This window comes from Oncorhynchus masou, chromosome 24 (genome assembly GCF_036934945.1).
Source record: "Oncorhynchus masou masou isolate Uvic2021 chromosome 24, UVic_Omas_1.1, whole genome shotgun sequence".
In the NCBI taxonomy this organism is placed as follows: domain Eukaryota; kingdom Metazoa; phylum Chordata; class Actinopteri; order Salmoniformes; family Salmonidae; genus Oncorhynchus; species Oncorhynchus masou.
This window is the reverse complement of record NC_088235.1, coordinates 8,721,960-8,749,332: the sequence shown is the minus strand read 5'-3', so window position 1 is coordinate 8,749,332 and position 27,373 is coordinate 8,721,960. Positions and strand designations below refer to the sequence as shown.

At 47.7% G+C, this 27,373-nt stretch overlaps 1 protein-coding gene across 2 annotated transcripts in view; it reads left to right on the top strand.

Moving 5' to 3' along the window:
• Positions 1 to 25,380, top strand: part of LOC135511554 (dedicator of cytokinesis protein 1-like) — a 136,582-nt gene extending 111,202 nt beyond the window's left edge. The window contains exons 9-12 of one of the 2 annotated variants that reach the window (XM_064933038.1): positions 269 to 350; positions 13,493 to 13,628; positions 19,168 to 19,240; positions 25,254 to 25,380. In XM_064933038.1, the coding sequence (XP_064789110.1) occupies positions 269 to 350; positions 13,493 to 13,628; positions 19,168 to 19,240; positions 25,254 to 25,365 (403 nt within the window). In that variant the 3' untranslated portion in view covers positions 25,366 to 25,380. Of the gene's footprint in view, positions 1 to 268; positions 351 to 13,492; positions 13,629 to 19,167; positions 19,245 to 25,253 lie in introns of those variants that run through there. The other variant, XM_064933039.1, reaches the window with a different exon arrangement.
• The last annotated feature ends 1,993 nt before the right edge of the window (positions 25,381 to 27,373 follow it).

The following is a 27,373-nucleotide window of genomic DNA, read 5'->3' as shown; positions in this document are numbered from 1 at the left end:
CCTCTCATCAGGATTTCTGGAGAACCTCTGAATCATGGGAATAGTATTGTTCTCGGCCCGAGTCCAGAGCCAGGAACGTTACAGCACAGACCCGGGCTGCCAGCCTGGGGGTCTTCTCTTGTTCCAGGATACTGTTCAGGGAACGCCTCATCTGTGTACGACGTTAGTCAGTCGATTGTCATTTGTTCATCTTGAGACGAGAGAGTTGATTTGTGATGCCAGATTGTAAAGCTAAAAGGCTGATGTTGGTTCTTCCCCTCCTCTCCAGTGAGAATTACCTGGTGCGATGGTCCAGTCAAGGCCTGGTGAAAGATATAGACCAGCTACACAACCTGAGATCTGTCTTCACTGTGAGTATATGTAGATATAGACCAGCTACACAACCCCTGATCAGTCTTCACTGTGAGTATATGTAGATATAGACCAGCTACATAACCCCTGATCAGTCTTCACTGTGAGTATATGTAGATATACACCAGCTACACAACCCCTGATCAGTCTTCACTGTGAGTATATGTAGATATAGACCAGCTACACAACCCCTGATCAGTCTTCACTGTGAGTATATGGAGATATAGACCAGCTACACAACCTGAGATCTGTCTTCACTGTGAGTATATGGAGATATAGACCAGCTACACAACCTGAGATCTGTCTTCACTGTGAGTATATGTAGATATAGACCAGCTACACAACCCCTGATCAGTCTTTACTGTGATTATATGGAGATATAGACCAGCTACACAACCCCTGATCAGTCTTCACTGTGAGTATATGGAGATATAGACCAGCTACATAACCTGAGATCTGTCTTCACTGTGAGTATATGTAGATATAGACCAGCTACATAACCCCTGATCAGTCTTCACTGTGAGTATATGTAGATATAGACCAGCTACACAACCCCTGATCAGTGTTCACTGTGAGTATATGGAGATATAGACCAGCTACACAACCTGAGATCTGTCTTCACTGTGAGTATATGGAGATATAGACCAGCTACACAACCCCTGATCAGTCTTCACTGTGAGTATATGGAGATATAGACCAGCTACATAACCTGAGATCACTCTTCACTGTGAGTATATGTAGATATAGACCAGCTACACAACCTGAGATCTGTCTTCACTGTGAGTATATGGAGATATAGACCAGCTACACAACCCCTGATCAGTCTTCACTGTGAGTATATGGAGATATAGACCAGCTACACAACCTGAGATCTGTCTTCACTGTGAGTATATGTAGATATAGACCAGCTACACAACCCCTGATCAGTCTTCACTGTGAGTATATGGAGATATAGACCAGCTACATAACCCCTGATCAGTCTTCACTGTGAGTATATGGAGATATAGACCAGCTACATAACCTGAGATCTGTCTTCACTGTGAGTATATGGAGATATAGACCAGCTACACAACCCCTGATCAGTCTTCACTGTGAGTATATGGAGATATAGACCAGCTACATAACCCCTGATCAGTCTTCACTGTGAGTATATGGAGATATAGACCAGCTAAACAACCCCTGATCAGTCTTCACTGTGAGTATATGGAGATATAGACCAGCTACATAACCCCTGATCAGTCTTCACTGTGAGTATATGGAGATATAGACCAGCTACACAACCCCTGATCAGTCTTCACTGTGAGTATATGTAGATATAGACCAGCTACACAACCCCTGATCAGTCTTCACTGTGAGTATATGTAGATATAGACCAGCTACACAACCTGAGATCTGTCTTCACTGTGAGTATATGGAGATATAGACCAGCTACACAACCTGAGATCTGTCTTCACTGTGAGTATATGGAGATATAGACCAGCTACACAACCCCTGATCAGTCTTCACTGTGAGTATATGGAGATATAGACCAGCTACATAACCCCTGATCAGTCTTCACTGTGAGTATATGGAGATATAGACCAGCTACACAACCTGAGATCTGTCTTCACTGTGAGTATATGGAGATATAGACCAGCTACACAACCCCTGATCAGTCTTCACTGTGAGTATATGGAGATATAGACCAGCTACATAACCCCTGATCTGTCTTCACTGTGAGTATATGTAGATATAGACCAGCTACATAACCCCTGATCAGTCTTCACTGTGAGTATATGTAGATATAGACCAGCTACACAACCTGAGATCTGTCTTCACTGTGAGTATATGGAAATATAGACCAGCTACATAACCCCTGATCAGTCTTCACTGTGAGTATATGGAGATATAGACCAGCTACATAACCCCTGATCAGTCTTCACTGTGAGTATATGTAGATATAGACCAGCTACACAACCCCTGATCAGTCTTCACTGTGAGTATATGGAGATATAGACCAGCTACACAACCTGAGATCTGTCTTCACTGTGAGTATATGGAGATATAGACCAGCTACACAACCCCTGATCAGTCTTCACTGTGAGTATATGGAGATATAGACCAGCTACACAACCCCTGATCAGTCTTCACTGTGAGTATATGTAGATATAGACCAGCTACACAACCCCTGATCAGTCTTCACTGTGAGTATATGGAGATATAGACCAGCTACACAACCCCTGATCAGTCTTCACTGTGAGTATATGTAGATATAGACCAGCTACACAACCTGAGATCTGTCTTCACTGTGAGTATATGGAGATATAGACCAGCTACACAACCCCTGATCAGTCTTCACTGTGAGTATATGGAGATATAGACCAGCTACACAACCCCTGATCAGTCTTCACTGTGAGTATATGTAGATATAGACCAGCTACACAACCTGAGATCTGTCTTCACTGTGAGTATATGTAGATATAGACCAGCTACACAACCTGAGATCTGTCTTCACTGTGAGTATATGTAGATATAGACCAGCTACACAACCTGAGATCTGTCTTCACTGTGAGTATATGGAGATATAGACCAGCTACACAACCTGAGATCTGTCTTCACTGTGAGTATATGGAGATATAGACCAGCTAAACAACCCCTGATCAGTCTTCACTGTGAGTATATGGAGATATAGACCAGCTACACAACCCCTGATCAGTCTTCACTGTGAGTATATGGAGATATAGACCAGCTACACAACCTGAGATCTGTCTTCACTGTGAGTATATGGAGATATAGACCAGCTACACAACCCCTGATCAGTCTTCACTGTGAGTATATGGAGATATAGACCAGCTACATAACCCCTGATCAGTCTTCACTGTGAGTATATGTAGATATAGACCAGCTACACAACCCCTGATCAGTCTTCACTGTGAGTATATGGAGATATAGACCAGCTACATAACCCCTGATCTGTCTTCACTGTGAGTATATGTAGATATAGACCAGCTACATAACCCCTGATCAGTCTTCACTGTGAGTATATGTAGATATAGACCAGCTACACAACCTGAGATCTGTCTTCACTGTGAGTATATGGAAATATAGACCAGCTACATAACCCCTGATCAGTCTTCACTGTGAGTATATGGAGATATAGACCAGCTACATAACCCCTGATCAGTCTTCACTGTGAGTATATGTAGATATAGACCAGCTACACAACCCCTGATCAGTCTTCACTGTGAGTATATGGAGATATAGACCAGCTACACAACCTGAGATCTGTCTTCACTGTGAGTATATGGAGATATAGACCAGCTACACAACCCCTGATCAGTCTTCACTGTGAGTATATGGAGATATAGACCAGCTACACAACCCCTGATCAGTCTTCACTGTGAGTATATGTAGATATAGACCAGCTACACAACCCCTGATCAGTCTTCACTGTGAGTATATGGAGATATAGACCAGCTACACAACCCCTGATCAGTCTTCACTGTGAGTATATGTAGATATAGACCAGCTACACAACCTGAGATCTGTCTTCACTGTGAGTATATGGAGATATAGACCAGCTACACAACCCCTGATCAGTCTTCACTGTGAGTATATGGAGATATAGACCAGCTACACAACCCCTGATCAGTCTTCACTGTGAGTATATGTAGATATAGACCAGCTACACAACCTGAGATCTGTCTTCACTGTGAGTATATGTAGATATAGACCAGCTACACAACCTGAGATCTGTCTTCACTGTGAGTATATGGAGATATAGACCAGCTACACAACCTGAGATCTGTCTTCACTGTGAGTATATGGAGATATAGACCAGCTACACAACCCCTGATCAGTCTTCACTGTGAGTATATGTAGATATAGACCAGCTACACAACCTGAGATCTGTCTTCACTGTGAGTATATGGAGATATAGACCAGCTACACAACCTGAGATCTGTCTTCACTGTGAGTATATGGAGATATAGACCAGCTAAACAACCCCTGATCAGTCTTCACTGTGAGTATATGGAGATATAGACCAGCTACACAACCCCTGATCAGTCTTCACTGTGAGTATATGTAGATATAGACCAGCTACACAACCCCTGATCAGTCTTCACTGTGAGTATATGTAGATATAGACCAGCTACACAACCTGAGATCTGTCTTCACTGTGAGTATATGGAGATATAGACCAGCTACACAACCTGAGATCTGTCTTCACTGTGAGTATATGGAGATATAGACCAGCTACACAACCCCTGATCAGTCTTCACTGTGAGTATATGGAGATATAGACCAGCTACACAACCCCTGATCAGTCTTCACTGTGAGTATATGGAGATATAGACCAGCTACACAACCCCTGATCAGTCTTCACTGTGAGTATATGGAGATATAGACCAGCTACACAACCCCTGATCAGTCTTCACTGTGAGTATATGGAGATATAGACCAGCTACACAACCCCTGATCAGTCTTCACTGTGAGTATATGTAGATATAGACCAGCTTGTCTTCCTCACCGTGAGTATATGTAGAGTGTTGGCTGCTACTGCACGGTTGTTTACCCAGACCTGTCTTTAGGGATGTCGGTGTGTGTGTGTGTGTGTGTTTACCCCCCTGTTTGGGCGGCGGTGTTTGAAGCTCCCCGGCTCTGAAAGGAAGGGAACGACCCAGAGCGACCCGGTTTGTTTGTCAAAGGTCACCTCTCTACTAATGGCTGGCCAAGGGCTGCCCGGGTCACCAAGCGTCTACGTACGACGAGCTAGTTGGCGCCCGCTACTCCGCTCGCTACACTGGCGGCACAGCATGGATCACAGCAGGACATGAACCATGGACACAATTAAATAGGGAGTTAAAGCAATTCGGGAGTGAAAACGGCCTCCTTAACAAAAGTTTATCCTCCTTTGAAAAGGTTCTCTCAGCCTGGTGGTGTTACTGCTGCAGCCTAATAAACAGATCAGCCTGGTGGTGTTACTGCTACAGCCTAATAAACAGATCAGCCTGGTGGTGGTGGTGTTACTGCTACAGTCTAATAAACAGATCAGCCTGGTGGTGTTACTGCTACAGCCTAATAAACAGATCAGCCTGGTGCTGGTGGTGTTACTGCTACAGTCTAATAAACAGATCAGCCTGGTGGTGGTGGTGTTACTGCTACAGCCTAATAAACAGATCAGCCTGGTGGTGTTACTGCTACAGCCTAATAAACAGATCAGCCTGGTGGTGTTACTGCTACAGCCTAATAAACAGATCAGCCTGGTGGTGGTGGTGTTACTGCTGCAGCTTAATAAACAGATCAGCCTGGTGGTGTTACTGCTACAGTCTAATAAACAGATCAGCCTGGTGGTGTTACTGCTGCAGCCTAATAAACAGATCAGCCTGGTGGTGTTACTGCTACAGCCTAATAAACAGATCAGCCTGGTGGTGTTACTGCTGCAGCCTAATAAACAGATCAGCCTGGTGGTGGTGGTGTTACTGCTACAGCCTAATAAACAGATCAGCCTGGTGGTGGTGGTGTTACTGCTGCAGCCTAATAAACAGATCAGCCTGGTGGTGGTGGTGTTACTGCTGCAGCCTAATAAACAGATCAGCCTGGTGGTGGTGGTGTTACTGCTACAGTCTAATAAACAGATCAGCCTGGTGGTGGTGGTGTTACTGCTACAGCCTAATAAACAGATCAGCCTGGTGGTGGTGGTACTGCTGCAGCCTAATAAACAGATCAGCCTGGTGGTGTTACTGTGCAGCCTAATAAACAGATCAGCCTGGTGGTGGTGGTGTTACTGCTGCAGCCTAATAAACAGATCAGCCTGGTGGTGGTGCCTAATAAACAGATCAGCCTGGTGGTGTTACTGCTACAGCCTAATAAACAGATCAGCCTGGTGGTGTTACTGCTACAGCCTAATAAACAGATCAGCCTGGTGGTGTTACTGCTACAGCCTAATAAACAGATCAGCCTGGTGGTGTTACTGCTACAGCCTAATAAACAGATCAGCCTGGTGGTGTTACTGCTACAGCCTAATAAACAGATCAGCCTGGTGGTGTTACTGCTACAGCCTAATAAACAGATCAGCCTGGTGGTGTTACTGCTACAGTCTAATAAACAGATCAGCCTGGTGGTGTTATAAACAGATCAGCCTGGTGGTGTTACTGCTACAGTCTAATAAACAGATCAGCCTGGTGGTGTTACTGCTACAGTCTAATAAACAGATCAGCCTGGTGGTGTTACTGCTACAGTCTAATAAACAGATCAGCCTGGTGGTGTTACTGCTACAGTCTAATAAACAGATCAGCCTGGTGGTGTTACTGCTACAGTCTAATAAACAGATCAGCCTGGTGGTGTTACTGCTACAGTCTAATAAACAGATCAGCCTGGTGGTGTTACTGCTACAGTCTAATAAACAGATCAGCCTGGTGGTGGTGTTACTGCTGCAGCCTAATAAACAGATCAGCCTGGTGGTGGTGGTGTTACTGCTACAGCCTAATAAACAGATCAGCCTGGTGGTGGTGTTACTGCTGTAGCCTAATAAACAGATCAGCCTGGTGGTGTTACTGCTACAGCCTAATAAACAGATCAGCCTGGTGGTGTTACTGCTACAGCCTAATAAACAGATCAGCCTGGTGGTGTTACTGCTACAGCCTAATAAACAGATCAGCCTGGTGGTGGTGGTGTTACTGCTACAGCCTAATAAACAGATCAGCCTGGTGGTGTTACTGCTACAGCCTAATAAACAGATCAGCCTGGTGGTGTTACTGCTACAGCCTAATAAACAGATCAGCCTGGTGGTGTTACTGCTACAGCCTAATAAACAGATCAGCCTGGTGGTGTTACTGCTACAGCCTAATAAACAGATCAGCCTGGTGGTGTTACTGCTACAGCCTAATAAACAGATCAGCCTGGTGGTGTTACTGCTACAGTCTAATAAACAGATCAGCCTGGTGGTGTTACTGCTACAGTCTAATAAACAGATCAGCCTGGTGGTGTTACTGCTACAGTCTAATAAACAGATCAGCCTGGTGGTGTTACTGCTACAGTCTAATAAACAGATCAGCCTGGTGGTGTTACTGCTACAGTCTAATAAACAGATCAGCCTGGTGGTGTTACTGCTACAGCCTAATAAACAGATCAGCTTGGTGGTGGTGGTGTTACTGCTGCAGCCTAATAAACAGATCAGCCTGGTGGTGTTACTGCTACAGCCTAATAAACAGATCAGCCTGGTGGTGTTACTGCTACAGCCTAATAAACAGATCAGCCTGGTGGTGTTACTGCTACAGCCTAATAAACAGATCAGCCTGGTGGTGTTACTGCTACAGTCTAATAAACAGATCAGCCTGGTGGTGTTACTGCTACAGCCTAATAAACAGATCAGCTTGGTGGTGGTGGTGTTACTGCTGCAGCCTAATAAACAGATCAGCCTGGTGGTGTTACTGCTACAGCCTAATAAACAGATCAGCCTAATAAACAGATCAGCCTGGTGGTGTTACTGCTACAGCCTAATAAACAGATCAGCCTGGTGTTACTGCTACAGCCTAATAAACAGATCAGCCTGGTGGTGTTACTGCTACAGCCTAATAAACAGATCAGCCTGGTGGTGTTACTGCTACAGCCTAATAAACAGATCAGCCTGGTGGTGTTACTGCTACAGCCTAATAAACAGATCAGCCTGGTGGTGTTAAACAGATCAGCCTGGTGGTGTTACTGCTACAGTCTAATAAACAGATCAGCCTGGTGGTGTTACTGCTACAGCCTAATAAACAGATCAGCCTGGTGGTGTTACTGCTACAGTCTAATAAACAGATCAGCCTGGTGGTGTTACTGCTACAGTCTAATAAACAGATCAGCCTGGTGGTGTTACTGCTACAGTCTAATAAACAGATCAGCCTGGTGGTGTTACTGCTACAGTCTAATAAACAGATCAGCCTGGTGGTGTTACTGCTACAGTCTAATAAACAGATCAGCCTGGTGGTGTTACTGATCAGCCTGGTGGTGTTACAGTCTAATAAACAGATCAGCCTGGTGGTGTTACTGCTACAGTCTAATAAACAGATCAGCCTGGTGGTGTTACTGCTACAGCCTAATAAACAGATCAGCCTGGTGGTGGTTACTGCTACAGCCTAATAAACAGATCAGCCTGGTGGTGTTACTGCTACAGCCTAATAAACAGATCAGCCTGGTGGTGGTTACTGCTACAGCCTAATAAACAGATCAGCCTGGTGGTGTTACTGCTACAGCCTAATAAACAGATCAGCCTGGTGGTGTTACTGCTACAGCCTAATAAACAGATCAGCCTGGTGGTGTTACTGCTACAGCCTAATAAACAGATCAGCCTGGTGGTGTTACTGCTACAGCCTAACAAACAGATCAGCTAATAAGCCTAATAAACAGATCAGCCTGGTGGTGTTACTGCTACAGCCTAATAAACAGATCAGCCTGGTGGTGTTACTGCTACAGCCTAATAAACAGATCAGCCTGGTGGTGTTACTGCTACAGTAATAAACAGATCAGCCTGCGGTGTTACTGCTACAGTCTAATAAACAGATCAGCCTGGTGGTGTTACTGCTACAGTCTAATAAACAGATCAGCCTGGTGGTGTTACTGCTACAGTCTAATAAACAGATCAGCCTGGTGGTGTTACTGCTACAGTCTAATAAACAGATCAGCCTGGTGGTGTTACTGCTACAGCCTAATAAACAGATCAGCTTGGTGGTGGTGGTGTTACTGCTGCAGCCTAATAAACAGATCAGCCTGGTGGTGTTACTGCTACAGCCTAATAAACAGATCAGCCTGGTGGTGTTACTGCTACAGCCTAATAAACAGATCAGCCTGGTGGTGTTACTGCTACAGCCTAATAAACAGATCAGCCTGGTGGTGTTACTGCTACAGTCTAATAAACAGATCAGCCTGGTGGTGTTACTGCTACAGCCTAATAAACAGATCAGCCTGGTGGTGTTACTGCTACAGCCTAATAAACAGATCAGCCTGGTGGTGTTACTGCTACAGCCTAATAAACAGATCAGCCTGGTGGTGTTACTGCTACAGCCTAATAAACAGATCAGCCTGGTGGTGTTACTGCTACAGCCTAATAAACAGATCAGCCTGGTGGTGTTACTGCTACAGCCTAATAAACAGATCAGCCTGGTGGTGTTACTGCTACAGCCTAATAAACAGATCAGCCTGGTGGTGTTATCAGCCTAATAAACAGATCAGCCTGGTGGTGTTACTGCTACAGCCTAATAAACAGATCAGCCTGGTGGTGTTACTGCTACAGTCTAATAAACAGATCAGCCTGGTGGTGGTGGTGTTACTGCTGCAGCCTAATAAACAGATCAGCCTGGTGGTGTTACTGCTACAGCCTAATAAACAGATCAGCCTGGTGGTGTTACTGCTACAGCCTAATAAACAGATCAGCCTGGTGGTGTTACTGCTACAGCCTAATAAACAGATCAGCCTGGTGGTGTTACTGCTAGTCTAATAAACAGATCAGCCTGGTGGTGGTGGTGTTACTGCTGCAGCCTAATAAACAGATCAGCCTGGTGGTGTTACTGCTACAGCCTAATAAACAGATCAGCCTGGTGGTGTTACTGCTACAGCCTAATAAACAGATCAGCCTGGTGGTGTTACTGCTACAGCCTAATAAACAGATCAGCCTGGTGGTGGTGGTGTTACTGCTACAGCCTAATAAACAGATCAGCCTGGTGGTGTTACTGCTACAGCCTAATAAACAGATCAGCCTGGTGGTGTTACTGCTACAGCCTAATAAACAGATCAGCCTGGTGGTGTTACTGCTACAGCCTAATAAACAGATCAGCCTGGTGGTGGTGGTGTTACTGCTACAGCCTAATAAACAGATCAGCCTGGTGGTGGTGGTGTTACTGCTACAGCCTAATAAACAGATCAGCCTGGTGGTGGTGGTGTTACTGCTACAGCCTAATAAACAGATCAGCCTGGTGGTGGTGGTGTTACTGCTACAGCCTAATAAACAGATCAGCCTGGTGGTGGTGGTGTTACTGCTACAGCCTAATAAACAGATCAGCCTGGTGGTGGTGGTGTTACTGCTACAGCCTAATAAACAGATCAGCCTGGTGGTGGTGGTGTTACTGCTACAGCCTAATAAACAGATCAGCCTGGTGGTGGTGGTGTTACTGCTACAGCCTAATAAACAGATCAGCCTGGTGGTGGTGGTGTTACTGCTACAGCCTAATAAACAGATCAGCCTGGTGGTGGTGGTGTTACTGCTACAGCCTAATAAACAGATCAGCCTGGTGGTGGTGGTGTTACTGCTACAGCCTAATAAACAGATCAGCCTGGTGGTGGTGGTGTTACTGCTACAGCCTAATAAACAGATCAGCCTGGTGGTGGTGGTGTTACTGCTGCAGCCTAATAAACAGATCAGCCTGGTGGTGGTGGTGTTACTGCTACAGCCTAATAAACAGATCAGCCTGGTGGTGGTGGTGTTACTGCTGCAGCCTAATAAACAGATCAGCCTGGTGGTGGTGGTGTTACTGCTGCAGCCTAATAAACAGATCAGCCTGGTGGTGGTGGTGTTACTGCTGCAGCCTAATAAACAGATCAGCCTGGTGGTGGTGGTGTTACTGCTACAGCCTAATAAACAGATCAGCCTGGTGGTGGTGGTGTTACTGCTACAGCCTAATAAACAGATCAGCCTGGTGGTGGTGGTGTTACTGCTACAGCCTAATAAACAGATCAGCCTGGTGGTGTTACTGCTACAGCCTAATAAACAGATCAGCCTGGTGGTGGTGGTGTTACTGCTGCAGCCTAATAAACAGATCAGCCTGGTGGTGGTGGTGTTACTGCTACAGCCTAATAAACAGATCAGCCTGGTGGTGGTGGTGTTACTGCTACAGCCTAATAAACAGATCAGCCTGGTGGTGGTGGTGTTACTGCTACAGCCTAATAAACAGATCAGCCTGGTGGTGTTACTGCTACAGCCTAATAAACAGATCAGCCTGGTGGTGTTACTGCTACAGCCTAGATGGTACAGCCTAATAAACAGATCAGCCTGGTGGTGGTGGTGTTACTGCTGCAGCCTAATAAACAGATCAGCCTGGTGGTGGTGGTGTTACTGCTACAGCCTAATAAACAGATCAGCCTGGTGGTGGTGGTGTTACTGCTACAGCCTAATAAACAGATCAGCCTGGTGGTGGTGGTGTTACTGCTACAGCCTAATAAACAGATCAGCCTGGTGGTGTTACTGCTACAGCCTAATAAACAGATCAGCCTGGTGGTGTTACTGCTACAGCCTAATAAACAGATCAGCCTGGTGGTGTTACTGCTACAGCCTAATAAACAGATCAGCCTGGTGGTGGTGTTACTGCTACAGCCTAATAAACAGATCAGCCTGGTGGTGGTGGTGTTACTGCTACAGCCTAATAAACAGATCAGCCTGGTGGTGTTACTGCTACAGCCTAATAAACAGATCAGCCTGGTGCAGCGTCGCTCCGTGGTAACACTGTAGCCCGTGGTCACACTGTAGCTCCGTGGTCACACTGTAGCTCCGTGGTCACACTGTAGCCCCGTGGTCACACTGTAGCTCCGTGGTCACACTGTAGCTCCGTGGTCACACTGTAGCTCCGTGGTCACACTGCAGCTCCGTGGTAACACTGTAGCCCCGTGGTAACACTGTAGCCCCGTGGTAACACTGTAGCCCGTGGTAACACTGTAGCCCGTGGTAACACTGTAGCCCGTGGTAACACTGTAGCCCCGTGGTCACACTGTAGCTCCGTGGTCACACTGTAGCTCCGTGGTCACACTGCAGCGTAGCTCTGTGGTAACACTGTAGCTCCGTGGTAACATTGCAGCCTGGCTGTTACCAAGGCTTAGCTCCATTGTCATTCTGCAGTGCTGCTCCGTGGTCATACTGCAGCGTAGCTCCGTGGTAACACTGGAGCTCCGTGGTAACACTGGAGCTCCGTGGTAACACTGCAGCTCTGTGGTAACACTGCAGCATAGCTCCGTGGTCACACTGCAGCGTAGCTCTGTGGTAACACTGTAGCTCCATGGTCATACTGCAGTGCTGCTCGTTGTCATATTGCAGCGTAGCTCCGTGGTAACACTGCAGCGTAGCTCCGTGGTAACACTGCAGCGTAGCTCCGTGGTAACGCTGCAGCGTAGCTCCGTGGTCCTACTGCAGTGTAGCTCCGTGGTCATGCTGCAGTGCTGCTCCGTGGTCATACTGCAGCGTAGCTCCGTGGTCATACTGCAGTGCTGCTCCGTGGTCCTACTGCAGCGCAGCTCCGTGGTAACACTGTAGCTCCGTGGTCATACTGCAGCTCCGTGGTCATACTGCAGCGTAGCTCCGTGGTCATACTGCAGCGTAGCTCCGTGGTCATACTGCAGTGCTGCTCCGTGGTCCTACTGCAGCGCAGCTCCGTGGTAACACTGTAGCTCCGTGGTCATACTGTAGCTCCGTGCTCATACTGCAGCGTGGCTCCGTGCTCATACTGCAGCTCCATCGTCATACTGCAGCTCCGTGGTCATACTGCAGCTCCGTGGTCATACTGCAGCTCCGTGGTCATACTGCAGCGTAGCTCCGTGGTCATACTGCAACGTAGCTCCGTGGTCATACTGCAGCTCCGTGGTAATGTGTAATAGCTTCACTCTTTCTCAGTGTTTCCTCATCCTGGTCCTGGGGACCTAAAGGGGGCTTTGTTTGTTGTTCCCTGGCACGACACATCCCGTTCAAATGTTCAACTCATCTCTTTCATCTAGCTTTCATCCAGGTGTGTAGTGCTAGAGCAACAACTAAAATGTGCACCCCCCCCCCTCCCACTTCTATCTACAATGAACAATAATATAAAGTTTTGGTCCCATGTTTCATGCGCTGAAATAAAATATCCCAGAAATCTTCCATTCGCACAAAAAAACCTGTTTACATCTCTGTTAGTGAGCGACTTTCTCCTTTGACTAGTTCATCCATCCATCTGTCAGGCCTATCAACACACTGATTTAAACAGCATCATCATCACACAATTGTTGTAATGTTGCGTTTCTATTATTTGATCAGTATAAATGATTTGTTTCCCGATCTGTAACTGAAGTTGTGTAGGAATACAAGACAGGTACAACAGGGTGGTTTTGCTCCTCCCAATACCACCACTGAGTCTATTGGTTGTCGTCGTTCTCTCTTCCCCCCCAGGACCTTGGCAGTGAGGATTTAAAGAGAGAGAAGATCAGCTTTGTGTGCCAGATCGTTAGAGTTGGACGGATGGAGCTACGTGACAACAACACCAAGAAGCTGACCTCTGGGCTGAGGAGACCCTTTGGAGTGGCAGGTAAATGGTGTCTGTGTCTTTAAACCCGGAGACTACTGGACCTAGCCTGGGTACCGGTCTGTTTGTGTTAACATTCCTCTGTCTCTATCAGTAACAGAGACTACTGGACCTAGCCTGGGTACCGGTCTGTTTGTGCTAACATTCCTCTCTGTCTCTATCAGTAACAGAGACTACTGGACCTAGCCTGGGTACCGGTCTGTTTGTGCTAACATTCCCCTCTGTCTCTATCAGTAACAGACTACTGGACCTAGCCTGGGTACCGGTCTGTTTGTGTTAACATTCCTCTGTCTCTATCAGTAACAGAGATTACTGGACCTAGCCTGGGTACCAGTCTGTTTGTGCTAACATTCCTCTCAGTCTCTATCCGTAACAGAGACTACTGGACCTAGCCTGGGTACCGGTCTGACCGTGCTAACATTCCTCTCTGTCTCTATCAGTAACAGAGACTACTGGACCTAGCCTGGGTACCGGTCTGACCGTGCTAACATTCCTCTCTGTCTCTATCCGTAACGGAGACGACTGGAACTAGCCTGGGTACCGGTCTGACCGTGCTAACATTCCTCTCTGTCTCTATCAGTAACAGAGACTACTGGAACTAGCCTGGGTACTGGTCTGTTTGTGCTAACATTCCTCTCTGTCTCTATCAGTAACAGAGACTACTGGAACTAGCCTGTGAACCGGTCTGACCGTGCTAACATTCCCCTATGTCTCTATCAGTAACAGAGACTACTGGACCTAGCCTGGGTACCGGTCTGTTTGTGCTAACATTCCTCTCGGTCTCTATCAGTAACAGAGACTACTGGAACGAGCCTGGGTACCGGTCTGTTTGTGCTAACATTCCTCTCTGTCTCTATCAGTAACAGAGACTACTGGAACTAGCCTGGGTACTGGTCTGTTTGTGCTAACATTCCTCTCTGTCTCTATCAGTAACAGAGACTACTGGAACTAGCCTGTGAACCGGTCTGACCGTGCTAACATTCCCCTATGTCTCTATCAGTAACAGAGACTACTGGACCTAGCCTGGGTACCGGTCTGTTTGTGCTAACATTCCTCTCTGTCTCTATCAGTAACAGAGACTACTGGAACTAGCCTGGGTACCGGTCTGTTTATGCTAACATTTCTCTCTGTCTCTATCAGTAACAGAGACTACAGGAACTAGCCTGGGTACCGGTCTGTTTGTGCTAACATTCCTCTCTGTCTCTATCCGTAACAGAGACTACTGGAACTAGCCTGGGTACCGGTCTGTTTGTGCTAACATTCCCCTCTTTCTCTATCAGAACTATAGCATTGACCTTCTATACTATATGTCTCTATCAGTAACAGCGACTACTGGAACTAGCCTGGGTACCGGTCTGTTTGTGCTAACATTCCTCTCTGTCTCTATCAGTAACAGAGACTACTGGACCTAGCCTGGGTACCGGTCTGTTTGTGCTAACATTCCTCTCGGTCTCTATCAGTAACAGAGACTACTGGAACTAGCCTGGGTACCGGTCTGTTTATGCTAACATTTCTCTCTGTCTCTATCAGTAACAGAGACTACAGGAACTAGCCTGGGTACCGGTCTGTTTGTGCTAACATTCCTCTCTGTCTCTATCCGTAACAGAGACTACTGGAACTAGCCTGGGTACCGGTCTGTTTGTGCTAACATTCCCCTCTTTCTCTATCAGAACTATAGCATTGACCTTCTATACTATATGTCTCTATCAGTAACAGCGACTACTGGAACTAGCCTGGGTACCGGTCTGTTTGTGCTAACATTCCCCTCTGTCTCGATCTGTAACAGACTGCTATAGCATTGACCTTCTATACTATATGTCTCTATCTGTAACAGACTGCTATAGCATTGACCTTCTATACTATATGTCTCTATCAGTAACACACTGCTATAGCATTGACCTTCTATACTATATGTCCTGTCTCTATCTGTAACAGACTGCTATAGCATTGACCTTCTATACTATATGTCCTGTCTCTATCTGTAACAGACTGCTATAGCATTGACCTTCGATACTATATGTCCTGTCTCTATCTGTAACAGACTGCTATAGCATTGACCTTCTATACTATATGTCAGACCATACAAACGCTCCACACCGCGTGGCCGCGGCCACCCTAATCTGGTGGTCCCAGCGCGCACGACCCACGTGGAGTTCCAGGTCTCCGGTAGCCTCTGGAACTGCCGATCTGCGGCCAACAAGGCAGAGTTCATCTCAGCCTATGCCTCCAGTCCCCGACTTCTTGGCACTGACGGAAACATGGATCACCACAGATAACACTGCTCTCTCTTCGTCCGCCCACGTGTTCTCGCACACCCCGAGAGCTTCTGGTCAGCGGGTGGTGGCACCGGGATCCTCATCTCTCCCAAGTGGTCATTCTCTCTTTCTCCCTTACCCATCTGTCTATCGCCTCCTTGAATTCCATGCTGTCACAGTTACCAGCCCTTTCAAGCTTAACATCCTTATCATTTATCGCCCTCCAGGTTCCCTCGGAGAGTTCATCAATGAGCTTGATGCCTTGATAAGCTCCTTTCCTGAGGACGGCTCACCTCTCACAGTCCTGGGCGACTTTAACCTCCCCACGTCTACCTTTGACTCATTCCTCTCTGCCTCCTTCTTTCCACTCCTCTCCTCTTGACCTCACCCTCTCACCTTCCCCCTACTCACAAGGCAGGCAATACGCTCGACCTCATCTTTACTAGATGCTGTTCTTCCACTAACCTCATTGCAACTCCCTCCAACTCCTCCACTACCTTGTATCCTTTTCCCTCTCGCTCTCATCCAACACTTCCCACACTGCCCCTACTGGATGGTATCGCGCCGTCCCAACCTTCGCTCTCTCTCCCCCCGCTACTCTCTCCTCTTCCATCCTATCATCTCTTCCCTCTGCTCATACCTTCTCCAACCTATCTCCTGATTCTGCCTCCTCAACCCTCCTCTCTTCCCTTTCTGCATCCTTTGACTCTCTATGTCCCCTATCCTCCAGGCCGGCTCGGTCCTCCCCTCCCGCTCCGTGGCTCGATGACTCATTGCGAGCTCACAGAACAGAGCTCCGGGCAGCCCGAGCGGAAATGGAGGAAAACTCTCCTCCCTGCGGACCTGGCATCCTTTCACTCCCTCCTCTCTACATTTTCCTCCTCTGTCTCTGCTGCTAAAGCCACTTTCTACCACTCTAAATTCCAAGCATCTGCTCTAACCCTAGGTAGCTCTTTGCCACCTTCTCCTCCCTCCTGAATCCTCCTCCCCCCTCCCTCTCTGCAGATGACTTCTCAACCATTTTGAAAAGAAGGTCGACGACATCCGATCCTCGTTTGCTAAGTCAAACAACACCGCTGGTTCTGCTCACACTGCCCTACCCCCAGGGCTCTGACCTCTTTCTCCCTCTCTCTCCAGATGAAATCTCGCTTCTTGTGACGGCCGGCCCCCAACAACCTGCCCGCTTGACCCTATCCCCTCCTCTCTTCTCCAGACCATTTCCGGAGACCTTCTCCCTTACCTCACCTCGCTCATCAACTCATCCCTGACCGCTGGCTACGTCCCTTCCGTCTTCAAGAGAGCGAGAGTTGCCCCCTTCTGAAAAACCTACACTCGATCCCTCCGATGTCAACAACTACAGACCAGTATCCCTTCTTTCTTTTCTCTCCCAAAACTCTTGAACGTGCCGTCCCTTGGCCAGCTCTCCCGCTATCTCTCTCAGAATGACCTTCTTGATCCAAATCAGTCAGGTTTCAAGACTAGTCATTCAACTGAGACTGCTCTTCTCTGTATCACGGAGGCGCTCCGCACTGCTAAAGCTAACTCTCTCTCCTCTGCTCTCATCCTTCTAGACCTATCGGCTGCCTTCGATACTGTGAACCATCAGATCTCCTCTCCACCCTCTCCGAGTTGGGCATCTCGGCGCGGCCCACGCTGGATTGCGTCCTACCTGACAGGTCGCTCCTACCAGGTGGCGTGCGGGAATCTGTCTCCTCACCACGCGCTCACCACTGGTGTCCCCCAGGGCTCTGTTCTAGGCCCTCTCCTATTCTCGCTATACACCAAGTCACTTGGCTCTGTCATAACCTCACATGGTCTCTCCTATCATTGCTATGCAGACGGCATACACAATTAATCTTCTCCCTTTCCCCTTCTGATGACCAGGTGGCGAATCGCATCTCTGCATGTCTGGCAGACATATCAGTGTGGATGACGGATCACCACCTCAAGCTGAACCTCGGCAAGTCGGAGCTGCTCTTCCTCCCGGGAAGGACTGCCCGTTCCATGATCCGCCATCACGGTTGACAACTCCATTGTGTCCTCCTCCCAGAGCGCTAAGAACCTTGGCGTGATCCTGGACAACACCCTGTCGTTCTCAACCAACATCATGGCGGTGGCCCCGTTCCTGTAGGTTCATGCTCTACAACATCCGCAGAGTACGACCCTGCCTCACACAGGAAGCGGCGCAGGTCCTAATCCAGGCACTTGTCATCTCCCGTCTGGATTACTGCAACTCGCTGTTGGCTGGGCTCCCTGCCTGTGCCATTAAACCCCTACAACTCATCCAGAACGCCGCAGCCCGTCTGGTGTTCAACCTTCCCAAGTTCTCTCACGTCACCCCGCTCCTCCGCTCTCTCCACTGGCTTCCAGTTGAAGCTCGCATCCGCTACAAGACCATGGTGCTTGCCTACGGAGCTGTGAGGGGAACGGCACCGCAGTACCTCCAGCCTCTGATCAGGCCCTGCACCCAAACAAGGGCACTGCGTTCATCCACCTCTGGCCTGCTCGCCTCCCTACCACTGAGGAAGTACAGTTCCCGCTCAGCCCAGTCAAAACTGTTCGCTGCTCTGGCCCCCCAATGGTGGAACAAACTCCCTCACGACGCCAGGACAGCAGAGTCAATCACCACCTTCCGGAGACACCTGAAACCCCACCTCTTCAAGGAATACCTAGGATAGGATAAGTAATCCTTCTCACCCCCCCTTAAATGATTTAGATGCACTATTGTAAGTGGCTGTTCCACTGGATGTCAGAAGGTGAATTCACCAATTTGTAAGTCGCTCTGGATAAGAGCGTCTGCTAAATGACTTAAATGTAATGTAATGTCTCTATCTGTAACAGACTGCTATAGCATTGACCTTCTATACTATATGTCTCTATCTGTAACAGACTGCTATAGCATTGACCTTCTATACTATATGTCCTGTCTCTATCTGTAACAGACTGCTACAGCATTGACCTTCTATACTATATGTCCTGTCTCTATCTGTAACAGACTGCTATAGCATTGACCTTCTATACTATATGTCTCTATCTGTAACAGACTGCTATAGCATTGACCTTCTATACTATATGTCTCTATCTGTAACAGACTGCTATAGCATTGACCTTCTATACTATATGTCCTGTCTCTATCTGTAACAGACTGCTATAGCATTGACCTTCTATACTATATGTCTCTATCTGTAACAGACTGCTATAGCATTGACCTTCTATACTATATGTCTCTATCTGTAACAGACTGCTACAGCATTGACCTTCTATACTATATGTCCTGTCTCTAACAGTAATGGATGTGACTGACATCATAACAGGCAAGATGGATGATGAGGACAAGCAGCATTTCATCCCCTTCCAGCCGTGAGTATGAGATATGAACACACACACTCTGTCCCATCCATTACATCACCATAACACAGCGCACGCTGTCACAAAACCCGTGTCCATGTTTCTGTTCCTACATAAACACAACACATATGGACCAGAACATAATGGAATTTATGGTAGGACCTCTATGGACCAGAACATACTAGACCTCTATGGACCAGAACATAATGGAGGTCTATGGTAGGACCTCTATGGACCAAAACATAATGGAGGTTATTGGCGGGATCTCTATGGACCAGAACATAATGGACCTCTATGGACCAGAACATAATGGAGGTCTATGGTAGGACCTTTTTGGACCAGAACATACTGGACCTCTATGGACCAGAACATACTGGAGGTCTATGGTAGGACCTCTATGGACCAGAACATACTGGACCTCTATGGACCAGAACATACTGGACCTCTATGGACCAGAACATAATGGACCTCTATGGACCAGAACATAATGGAGGTCTATGGTGGGACCTCTATGGACCAGAACATACTGGACCTCTATGGACCAAAACATACTGGACCTCTATGGACCAGAACATAATGGAGGTCTATGGTGGGACCTCTGTGGACCAGTATATACTGGACCTCTATGGACCAGAACATAATGGACCTCTATGGACCAGAACATAATGGACCTCTATGGACCAGAACATACTGGACCTCTATGGACCAGAACATAATGGACCTCTATGGACCAGAACATACTGGACCTCTATGGACCAGAACATAATGGAGGTCTATCGTGGGACCTCTATGGACCAGAACATACTGGACCTCTATGGACCAAAACATAATGGACCTCTATGGACCAGAACATTAAGTCTATGTTAGGGTAGTACATTAGTTCCTGCCAAGGCAGCAGCTACTCTTCTTGGGGTTTATTATGGATCTCCATTAGTTCCTGCCAAGGCAGCAGCCACTCTTCCTGGGGTTTATTATGGATCCCCATTAGCTGCAATGCAGCAGCTACTCTTCCTGGGGTTTATTATGGATCCCCATTAGTTCCTGCCAAGGCAGCAGCTACTCTTCCTGGGGTTTATTATGGATCCCCATTAGTTCCTGCCAAGGCAGCAGCTACTCATCCTGGGGTTTATTATGGATCCCCATTAGTTCCTGCCAAGGCAGCAGCTACTCTTCCTGGGGTTTATTATGGATCCCCATTAGTTCCTGCCAAGGCAGCAGCTACTCATCCTGGGGTTTATTATGGATCCCCATTAGTTCCTGCCAAGGCAGCAGCTACTCTTCCTGGGGTTTATTAAGGATCCCCATTAGTTCCTGCAGCAGCTCCTCTTCCTGGGGTTTATCATGGATCCCCATTAGTTCCTGCCAAGGCAGCAGCTACTCTTCCTGGGGTTTATTATGGATCCCCATTAGTTCCTGTCAAGGCAGCAGCTACTCTTCCTGGGGTTTATTATGGATCCCCATTAGTTCCTGCCAAGGCAGCAGCTACTCTTCCTGGGGTTTATTATGGATCCCCATTAGTTCCTGCCAAGGCAGCAGCTACTCTTCCTGGGGTTTATTATGGATCCCCATTAGTTCCTGCAGCAGCTCCTCTTCCTGGGGTTTATCATGGATCCCCATTAGTTCCTGCCAAGGCAGCAGCTACTCTTCCTGGGGTTTATCATGGATCCCCATTAGTTCCTGCCAAGGCAGCAGCTACTCATCCTGGGGTTTATTATGGATCCCCATTTAGTTCCTGCCAAGGCAGCAGCTACTCATCCTGGGGTTTATTATGGATCCCCATTTAGTTCCTGCCAAGGCAGCAGCTACTCTTACTTGGGTCTAAGCACATCATATAACATTATTCCACCACGACATATCTACAATACAAAATGTATAATACCAACCGTACAACAATATTACAATGTACGTGTGTGTCTCTACCTTTTGTGCGTGTCTCTTCACAGTTGCATAAGGTTTTGGTTGTTTTGTGTGATTGGTTGTCTATTTGGGCCAGTAAATGGGTCTTCACTGCTCTAATGAAGGGGAACGACTTGAGCTTCCCTCCAGGCCTGAGGGCGCACGCTCTCCAGCTGGCTTCAAAGGAAGACGTGGCATATTGGAAGTGGCCACTTTGTCCACTTTTAGCCTCAGTCATTTCCCATCCAGATTGTCTGACCTCGGTGGCTTTGTCATTTGTTGATAGACAACAATCATCTTTTCACCTCTTCCACACTGACTTTACGGAATTGGTCAGATATATATTTGGATGTGTCGTGTCAGAGTTTGTTGCTGGCATGTCGTTCCCTATATAGTGCACTACTACCCTATAGGGCCCTGGTCTAAAGTAGTGCACTACTACCCTATAGGACCCTGGTCTAAAATAGTGCACTACTACCCTATAGACCCTGGTCTAAAGTAGTGCACTACTACCCTATAGGACCCTGGTCTAAAGTAGTGCACTACGACCCTATAGACCCTGGTCTAAAGTAGTGCACTACTACCCTGTAGACCCTGGTCTTATGTAGTGCACTACTACCCTATAGACCCTGGTCTAAAGTAGTGCACTACTACCCTATAGACCCTGGTCTAAAGTAGTGCACTACTACCCTATAGACCCTGGTCTAAAGTAGTGCACTACTACCCTATAGATCCTGGTCTAAAGTAGTGCACCACTACCCTATAGACCCTGGTCTTATGTAGTGCACTGCTACCCTATAGATCCTGGTCTAAAGTAGTGCACTACTACCCTATAGACCCTGGTCTTATGTAGTGCACTACTACCCTATAGACCCTGGTCTTATGTAGTGCACTACTACCCTATAGACCCTGGTCTAAAGTAGTGCACTACTACCCTATAGACCCTGGTCTAAAGTAGTGTACTACTACCCTATAGGGTCTTGGTCTAAAGTAGTGCACTACTACCCTATAGGACCCTGGTCTAAAGTAGTGCACTACTACCCTATAGACCCTGGTCTAAAGTAGTGCACTACTACCCTATAGGCCCTGGTCTAAAGTAGTGCACTACTACCCTATAGACCCTGGTCTAAAGTAGTGCACTACTACCCTATAGGGCCCTGGTCTAAAGTAGTGCACTACTACCCTGTAGGCCCAGGTCTAAAGTAGTGCACTACTACCCTGTAGGCCCAGGTCTAAAGTAGTGCACTACTACCCTATAGATCCTGGTCTAAAGTAGTGCACTACTACCCTGTAGACCCTGGTCTAAAGTAGTGCACGACTACCCTGTAGACCCTGGTCTAAAGTAGTGCACTACTACCCTATAGGCCCAGGTCTAAAGTAGTGCACTACTACCCTATAGACCCTGGTCTAAAGTAGTGCACTACTACACTATAGACCCTGGTCTAAAGTAGTGCACTACTACCCTATAGACCCTGGTCTAAAGTAGTGCACTACTACCCTATAGACCCTGGTCTAAAGTAGTGTACTACTACCCTATAGACCCTGGTCTAAAGTAGTGCACTACTACCCTATAGACCCTGGCCTAAAGTAGTGCACTACTACCCTGTAGGCCCTGGTCTAAAGTAGTGCACTACTTCCCTATAGGCCCAGGTCTAAAGTAGTGCACTACTACCCTATAGGCCCAGGTCTAAAGTAGTGCACTACTACCCTGTAGACCCTGGTCTAAAGTAGTGCACTATATAGGGAATAGGGTGCCATTTGGGGCTCAGACCCTCCACTATTCCACCGTGACTAAATTAAGGCGATTTCATTAACTGCCTGTGTTCCTGAGAGGATTCCATAATTGGAAAATACTTTAGCCTGAGGCCCAAATGGCACCCTATTCCCTATATAGTGCACTACTATTCACCCCCAAATGGCACCCTATTCCCTATATAGTGCATGAGGCCCAAATGGCACCCTATTCCCTATATAGTGCACTACTATTCACCCCCAAATGGCACCCTATTCCCTATATAGTGCACTACTGTGGCATCCTATTCCCTATATAGTGCACTACTATTCACCACAAACGGCATCCTATTCCCTATATAGTGAACGTGATGAAGGATAGAGTGTCATTTGGAACTCAGTCGTAGCTACCAATCAATTTAGTTTAGTTGGCACGGTAGGCAGATCTCCTCAGTTAACAGCTCTATTTAGGAACATACATCATGGATTAGACTCTCTCCTCCTCTACACACACACACACACACACACACACACACACACACACACACACACACACACACTGTCGTAGTGATGAATTGTGGTAGTTTCCTGAATAGCAGCTTTAGTTTGTAGCTCGGACCCTGTTCTAAGGCAAACTAAACAGGATGCTACCGTTCCTAATAAAGGACTGTTTGATATAACTATATAATTGGTTGGAGATATCTGGCATGCAAACAGCTTAGTTTTGGAGACGGAAATGGCCCTCACATTGTTAAAACAAAGGTTGAGATATAATGTCATGTTCTTTCTAGTGTTGCCAGAGGCAACATCTTTCCCTAAAAGACTTCGACCAGGGTTACAATGGCCTTTTCAAACCTAGTTTATTAATTTTTAGTTGATTTAACGTATACAGGAAAAGGAAATGGAGAGATGTTAGTCATGCTTCAATGTTATTGCTTATTTTTAATTCAATCAAGCTCTTATTTATTTCATTTCTACCCTTAAACGTACTATACGTATCCCTTTAAATGTTATGCATCCTTCAGGCATTTCTCTCTGCTCTCCTCTGCTCTCCTCTGCTCTCCTCTGCTCTCCTCTGCTCTCCTCTGCTCTCCTTCTCTCCTCTGCTCTCCTCTACTCTCCTCTGCTCTCCTCCTCTCCTCTGCTCTCCTCTGCTCTCCTCTGCTCTCCTCTGCTCTCCTCTGCTCTCCTCCTCTCCTCTGCTCTCCTCTGCTCTCCTCTGCTCTCCTCCTCTCCTCTGCTCTCCTCTGCTCTCTCTCTGCCCTATCCTCTCCTCTGCTCTCTCTCTCTGCTCACTCACTCTGCCCTCCTCTCTCCTCTGCTCTCTCTCTGCCCTCTCCTCCTCCTCTGCTCTCTCTCTCTGCTCACTCACTCTGCCCTCCTCTCTCCTCTGCTCTCTCTGCCCTCCTCTCTCCTCTGCTCTCTCTCTGCCCTCTCCTCCTCCTCTGCTCTCTGCCCTCCTCTGCTCCCTCTGCTCTCCCTCTCCTCCTCTTCTCTGCTCTCTCCTCCTCTCCTCTGCTCTCCCTCTCCTCTCCTCTGCTCCTCCTATCCTCTGCTCTCTCCCTCCTCTCTATCTCTCCTCCTCCCCTCTGCTCTCCCTCTCCTCCTCTCCCTCCCATCCTCTCCTCTGCTCTCCGCTGCTCTCCTCTCCTTTCCCTCTCTCTCTCCTCTGCTTTCCCTCTCTCTCTCCTCTGCCCTCCTCTCCTCTCTCTCTCTCTGCCCTCCTCTCCTCTCTCTCTGCCCTCTCTCTGCCCTCCTCTCCTCCCTCTATCTGCCCTCCTCTCTCCTCTACTCTGCTTTCTCTGCCCTCCTCTCTACTCTGCTCTCTCTCTCTCTCTGCTCTCTCTGCCCTCCTCTGCCCTCTCTCTGCTCTCTCTGCCCTAATCTCCTCTGCTCTCTCTGCTCTACTCTCTCTCTGCCCTCTCTCTGCCCTCCTCTCCTCTGCTTTCTCTGCCCCCCTCTCTCCTCTACTCTGCTCTCTCTGCCCTAATCTCCTCTGCTCTCTCTGCTCTACTCTCTCTCTGCCCTCCTCTCCTCTGCTTTCTCTGCCCTCCTCTCTCTCTGCTCTCTCTGCCCTAATCTCCTCTGCTCTCTCTGCTCTACTCTCTCTCTGCCCTCTCTCTGCCCTCCTCTCCTCTGCTTTATCTGCCCTCCTCTCTCCTCTACTCTGCTCTCTCTCTCTGCTCTCTCTGCCCTCTCTCTGCCCTCCTCTCTCCTCTACTCTGCTCTCTCTCTCTCTCTGCCCTACTTTCCTCTCTCCTCTACTCTCCTCTGCCCTCCTCTCCTCCTCTCCTCTCCTCTCTCTGGTGTTGTTCCTGTCATGTGCCTACTACAGGCTAGCGTTGGATGATGCCGTGCTTCGCCACAGGCAACTGAACATCTCACGTTTTTCAACCAGGGTGGCCGGGGAGAGCGACTTTCTCCAGACCGTCATCAACAAGGTCATCGCTGCCAAGGAGGTCAACCACAAGGGACAAGGTAAAGTTAATGTACAGGGAGGTGGGGGGTAAGATGCTTGGAGTGGTACTGTGAGAGGGCAGGGAGGTTCTGTTGGGTGACGTTACTGTATGATATAGAATACAGTATGATGGAGAATACAGTATAATATAGAATACAGTATGATATAGAATACAGTATGATGGAGAATACAGTATGATATAGAATACAGTATTATACAGAATACAGTATGATATAGAATACAGTATGATATAGAATACAGTATGATGGCGAATACAGTATGATGGCGAATACAGTATGATATAGAATACAGTATGATACAGAATACAGTATGATGGAGAATACAGTATGATATAGAATACAGTATGATATAGAATACAGTATGATGGCGAATACAGTATGATGGAGAACACAGTATGATGGAGAACACAGTATGATGGAGAACACAGTATGATGGAGAACACAGTATGATGGAGAACACAGTATGATGGAGAACACAGTATGATGGAGAACACAGTATGATGGAGAACACAGTATGATGGAGAATACAGTATGATGGAGAATACAGTATGATGGAGAATACAGTATGATGGAGAATACAGTATGATACAGAATACAGTATGATACAGAATACAGTATGATGGAGAATACAGTATGATGGAGAATACAGTATGATGGAGAATACAGTATGATATAGAATACAGTATGATAGAATACAGTATGATAGAATACAGTATGATGGAGAATACAGTATGATGGAGAATACAGTATGATGGAGAATACAGTATGCTGGCGAATACAGTATGATGGAGAATGCAGGATGATACAGAATACGGTATGATATAGAATACAGTATGACTGAGGTATTTGGTCCAAGGAGGCCAATCACAAAGAACATTTTAAAGTTACTGTGCAGGGAGGAATGATATGATGGGCCTGGGGTCTGACTAAAGGATGACAGGCCTGGGGTCTGACTAAATGATGACTGGCCTGGGGTCTGACTGGCCTGGGGTCTGACTAAAGGATGACGGGCCTGGGGTCTGACTACAGGACGACGGGCCTGGGGTCTGACTACAGGACGACAGGCCTGGGGTCTGACTACAGGACGACAGGCCTGGGGTCTGACTAAAGGATGACAGGCCTGGGGTCTGACTAAAGGATGACGGGCCTGGGGTCTGACTACAGGACGACGGGCCTGGGGTCAGACTAAAGGATGACAGGCCTGGGGTCTGACTAAAGGATGACGGGCCTGGGGTCTGACTACAGGACGACGGGCCTGGGGTCAGACTAAAGGATGACAGGCCTGGGGTCTGACTAAAGGATGACGGGCCTGGGGTCTGACTAAAGGATGACGGGCCTGGGGTCTGACTAAAGGATGACGGGCCTGGGGTCTGACTACAGGATGACGGGCCTGGGGTCTGACTACAGGATGACGGGCCTGGGGTCTGACTACAGGACGCTCGGCCTGGGGTCTGACTACAGGACGCTCGGCCTGGGGTCTGACTACAGGATGACGGGCCTGGGGTCTGACTACAGGACGCCCGGCCTGGGGTCTGACTACAGGACGACGGGCCTGGGGTCTGACTAAAGGACGAAGGTCCTGGGGTCTGACTACAGGACGACGGGCCTGGGGTCTGACTAAAGGACGACGGGCCTGGGGTCTGACTAAAGGACGCTCGGCCTGGGGTCTGACTAAAGGAGGACGGGCCTGGGGTCTGACTACAGGATGACGGGCCTGGGGTCTGACTAAAGGACGAAGGTCCTGGGGTCTGACGACAGGACGACAGGCCATTTTCCAATACTGTAGATGTGTTAGTAACAGCTCTTGGATTGACATGTCATGCTTTAGTAGACCCCAGACCACCTGCAGAGGGTTTTGTAGAGGGAGGAGAACAGCCTCTGTGGTGTTGTCATGTTGAATGGCTTTAGACCCCAGACCACCTGTAGAGGGTTTTGTAGAGGGAGGAGAACAGCCTCTGTGGTGTTGTCATGTTGAATGGCTTTAGACCCCAGACCACCTGCAGAGGGTTTTGTAGAGGGAGAACAGCCTCTGTGGTGTTG